Here is a 4,662-nt window from a genome sequence, read left to right as displayed (position 1 = left end):
GAGTGAACTAACTCCTTCAGTCAATCAGAAATTGTATAGTAGGAGTTCTGTGCTGTTGCTAAACCCATTTGATATTGTTTTCTGTTACTTCTGGGTATAAACTGCTCTCCCATACTCTACTGAAAGGATAAGTGAGGTAATCTAATTTTGTGTTCTGTTGATGTAAAGTGGTTTTTGATGTTGTTTAGCATTAAATCTACTTGAGTATTTTTTCCTGCCTTCCATGATGCATCTTGTGGTAGGAGTTCTGTGCTGTTGCTAAACCCATTTGATATTGTTTTCTGTTACTTCTGGGTATAAACTGCTCTCCCATACTCTACTGAAAGGATAAGTGAGGTAATCTAATTTTGTGTTCTGTTGATGTAAAGTGGTTTTTGATGTTGTTTAGCATTAAATCTACTTGAGTATTTTTTCCTGCCTTCCATGATGCATCTTGTGGGCAGATTTGTCTCTGAGCTGAGACAGTGGAGATTCAAGGTGTTAGGTTAGGAATAATGTTTTCCCTGTTAGGGTGTTCAGGCACTGGAATAGATTGCCCAGGGAGGTGGTGGAGTCACCATCCCTGGAAGTGTTGAGGAGACATCTGGATCTGACACTAGAGGATCTGGTTTAGGGTTTAGGGGTTCCAGCAGTGACAGGTTAATGGTTGGACTCGATGGTCTTTGAGATTTCCTCCAACCTTGATGATTCTATAAGATCCTCTATAACAAGTAGAAAGTTTCCATTCCATGTCTTTTCAAAAACAAAAGTTTTCTACCTTTCTTACAAAATGCTTTTCCAATTTGTTCTCTGAAGAACTGTTAAGGATTTTCAGGAGAAAAACAATGGTTTGCACTCTGTCTGGTGATGGCATCATATTTATCAATTAAAGTTGTTTTTCTTACTGTATTTGCTGACACAAAACAGGAATATTTCTGGTTTTAATTTTCTAGATCCCTCAGCTGATGAATTAAGACGGCTAATGATGTTACATGGAGGCCAATACCATGTGTACTACTCCAGATCAAAAACAACTCACATCATTGCCACCAATCTGCCAAATGCCAAAATAAAAGAATTGAAAGGAGAAAAGGTAGTTCGGCCGGAGTGGATCATGGAAAGGTAAGTTTAGCTCTGCTGCATGTGGAGATTTCTCCTTTTGAGGGCTGTGGTTGGGGAGAAAAAGAAGAAGAATCTGGAAAAACAGCATTATAGAAGATTGCATTTTGAGATTATGGTTTATCTTGAAATAAATCTGTCCTTGCAACAGCTGAGGAAAAATACCACTGATAAATTGAAGATTTATTTCTTGGGGATTGTTCCTTAAGAGACTTCGCTAAGAACATTCAGAAAGTCTCAAGCCTATCAGGCAATTAATAGCTGACCAGTTGATCAGCTTTCATCTCAGGATGTTAAATAAGTACTTGGTGATTGGTTTTGATCCTCTTGCCCTGTGCATTGCATAAGTTTCATCTGTAAATAAAGAAGAATGTCAATTGAAAAGCACTTTCATAAAATTGAAATTAATACATCCAAACATGTATTATGTTGAGACTTTGCAACAAAAGAAAACCTAAGTGAAAATTATTCCTCATATTTTATTTACAAAGAATTTATGTCCTTTGGTTCTTCCATGCACTGGATCAACTGCACTTGTCCTTAGGTCCTTGAAAAACATGATAGCCAAGCTCAGAGCAGTAAAGGTGGCATGCATCTGTCTCCTTCACTCTGAGGAACCCAAGGGAAACAGAACAGGCAGAAATATGTTCTGGAAATGATTATGTCAGTGTCATGCTATTCTTGACTAGCCTTTTTCCTAGATGACCAGCAGAGCATGCAAGGAACTGTTCTGCATATGTACGAGGGAAATCTTATGTGCAGTTCCTGTTTTCAGTTTGCTGTTTTTTTTGGTCCTTTGGATTCAGCTATTTCATATCATGTATCTTTAAGGTAAATTTTTGAAACTTCAGTCAGAAATGATAAGTTTCTCAGTTTGAGAGAGACCGTAGGTACCTTTTTTAAACAGTTTTAGGGCCTCACCCGTGAGATTACAGACATGGAAAACTGATGGTTGGTGTGGTTTCATTTGAAATATGTGGCTCTTTCCATTGGTGCCATGAGAGATTGTTATGATTTTAACCAAGTTGGAAAAATCAGTTTGTGTATGTTCAGTAGAGACTTGCTAGAACCTAACATGTGCAATCTCCTGAAAGTTTCCTTATGATGTTTCCTTATGAAACTTAGGAATGTTTCCTTAAGATTTCCTTATGAGGAGAGGCTGAGGGAGCTGGGGGTGTTCAGCCTGGAGAAGAGGAGGTTCAGGGGAGACCTTCTCACCCTCTGCAACTCCCTGACAGGAGGTTGGAGTCAGGTGGGGGTTGGTCTCTTCTCCCAGGCAACCAGCAGCAGGACAAGAGGGCACAGACTCAAGCTCTGCCAGGGGAGGGTTAGGTTGGCTATTAGGAAGAGATTTTTGACAGAGAGAGTGCTCAGGCATTGGAATGTGCTGCCCGGGGAGGTGGTGGATTCCCCATCCCTGGAGGTTTTCAAGCCGAGACTGGATGTGGCACTTGGTGCCATGGGCTAGTGATCATGGTAGGGTTGGACTGGATGATCCTTGAGGCCTCCTCCGATCTGGTTGATTCTGTGATTCTATGATTTTATGTCTTGTATTCAGGTTCTGCATCTCCTGGTTCTGGAAGGCTGTACTGTAGAGTAAGTCAGAAGATCTGAGCATGGACAGACACATGGGGTTGGGCACAGGAGACAGGGAACTCACTCAGTAGAGCAGGGTTTAGCATCTGGAACAGAAGCGAATTTCACAACCTTTTTCTTTTTTTTTCCCTTCTTAACAGTATTAAAGCACACTCAGTGGTTAAATAAGCCATCTCTGCATATGGAATACCAAATTATGTTCTCCCCAATATACTACACTGACTTCCCCAGCTGGTGGAAGTCAGTGTAGTGGATGTAAAGGGTCCGAATTTCATGGAATGGTTTGGGTTGGAAGAGACCTTAAAATTCTTCTAGTTCCAACTCCCAACCTGTGGGCTAGGGCACCTTCCACTAGACCAGGTTGCTCAAAGCCCCATCCAGCTTGGCCTTGAACATTTCCATGGGTGGAACATTCACAGCTTCTCTGGGCAACCTGTTCCAGTGCCCCACCACCCTCACAGTGGAGAATTTCTTCCTCATACATACTGAAACCTACTTTCTTTCAGCTTAAAGCCATTCCCCCTTGTCCTGTCACTACATGCCCTTGTAAAAAGTCCCTCTCCAGCTCTCCTGTGGGCAATAGGATGGATTTGGGTTTCTTTAGTTTGGTTGAGAATCAACCTTACAATGCTCCTGTCCCGAATTGCTGGTAAAGCAGTGTTGTTAGATCTTCAGTCTTACTCATCCAAGGTTGCAAAATGAAAAAAATATTTGTCTGTGGAGCTTTGATTTATTTCTTATGTGGACACGTTATGATTTAGTCCTTAATTACATGATCACACACCATCTTTTTTCACTGTGCTACCTGCTACATTGTCTGCACAGAAGATTGAGTTCAGGTTGCAAATTGCTAATACAGTGACTTGGGTTTTGCTTCTTGTCTCTGTAACCCTGTTCCTTCCTTACTGCATGTGACTTGAATTCTCTGCTGATAATGGAATGAATAATTAATTCCTGTCTTTTATTGGTGCTTATCACTATAGTATCTGTCTGCTTTGCAAAGATTAATGAACTTGCCACAGCATGTATTACAATGGCTATTTTCAGTTTTTATTTGAGAGCCACCAGAAAGGCATTAAGGTAAAACACCAAAAATGTTTATTGTTTGGAATATGCTGTGGGAGCTGTTTAAGATAAGATTCTTCAGAGCTACTGAAGTTGAAGTTTATTGCTGCAGTAAAAGCTTGGCAAATTCTGAACTCTGGTCTAAAGTCACTCTCATAAACCTGTTGTTAAATGCAGGTAGCTGTAGAATTTTGGTTTAATTAGCATCACACAAAGGTCCTGTGGTAACAGCAGTTGCAAGATCCAGTATTGCAGGGTAGTGGTAGCTTTAGTGGCAGAATCATTCTTTCTGCACTCCCGTTGTCCTTTGGTTTTGCTACCTCTCCATTTTTGCATCAAATGTGCAACAATTGCAGACAGGATTACAGGCAGAGCTCCTTTCTGAATCTCTTCCTTTGTTTGAAAAAATGCACCAGGCAATGACGTACCTTGGAAAGGCTATTGTACAGTGAAAGCCAAATTAAGGTGATCTTAAAGCTTGACTTTGAAATTTGTTCTTTTGACAAACATTCTTTGACATTTATCATAAAATCCCTTTTCAGAGACTGAGGGTAACTAACTATTAAAATGAGCTGCCAGTAGAATTTCTGGGTTCCTTATTTTGATTTTCAAATTGAATTAATATTTTTCTTGAAGAACTTTGTTAATCTAACAAAAATGTGAAGAAAATAGTTTAAAATAATTTCCCCAGAAAAAATACTAGTCTGGTACACAAGACCCTACCTGGAATTCTGTGTGCAATTCTGGTGTCCTCAACATAAGAAGGACATGGAACTATTGGAGCAAGTCCAGAGGAGACCACAAGGTTGCTAAGAGGACTGGAGCATCTCCACTACGAGGACAGGCTACGAAAGCTGGGACTGTTCAGCCTGGAGAAGAGAAGACTGTGTGGAGACCTCAGAG

General features: G+C 40.5%; 1 protein-coding gene across 1 annotated transcript in view; it reads left to right on the top strand.

Annotated features, from left to right (window-relative positions):
* The window catches only part of LOC103809980 (DNA repair protein REV1), a gene marked incomplete at its 3' end in the record, with an annotated part of 26,807 nt that overhangs the window by 3,512 nt on the left and 18,633 nt on the right, over window positions 1-4,662 (top strand). Inside the window, exon 3 of the mRNA XM_009082858.1 lies at window positions 933-1,101. Within this exon, the coding sequence (XP_009081106.1) occupies window positions 933-1,101 (169 nt within the window). The remainder of the gene's footprint in view (window positions 1-932; window positions 1,102-4,662) is intronic.

Source organism: Acanthisitta chloris, unplaced genomic scaffold, assembly GCF_000695815.1.
Source record: "Acanthisitta chloris isolate BGI_N310 unplaced genomic scaffold, ASM69581v1 scaffold2059, whole genome shotgun sequence".
NCBI classification, from domain to species: Eukaryota; Metazoa; Chordata; class Aves; order Passeriformes; family Acanthisittidae; genus Acanthisitta; species Acanthisitta chloris.
This window is presented reverse-complemented; position numbering and strand designations above follow the sequence as displayed.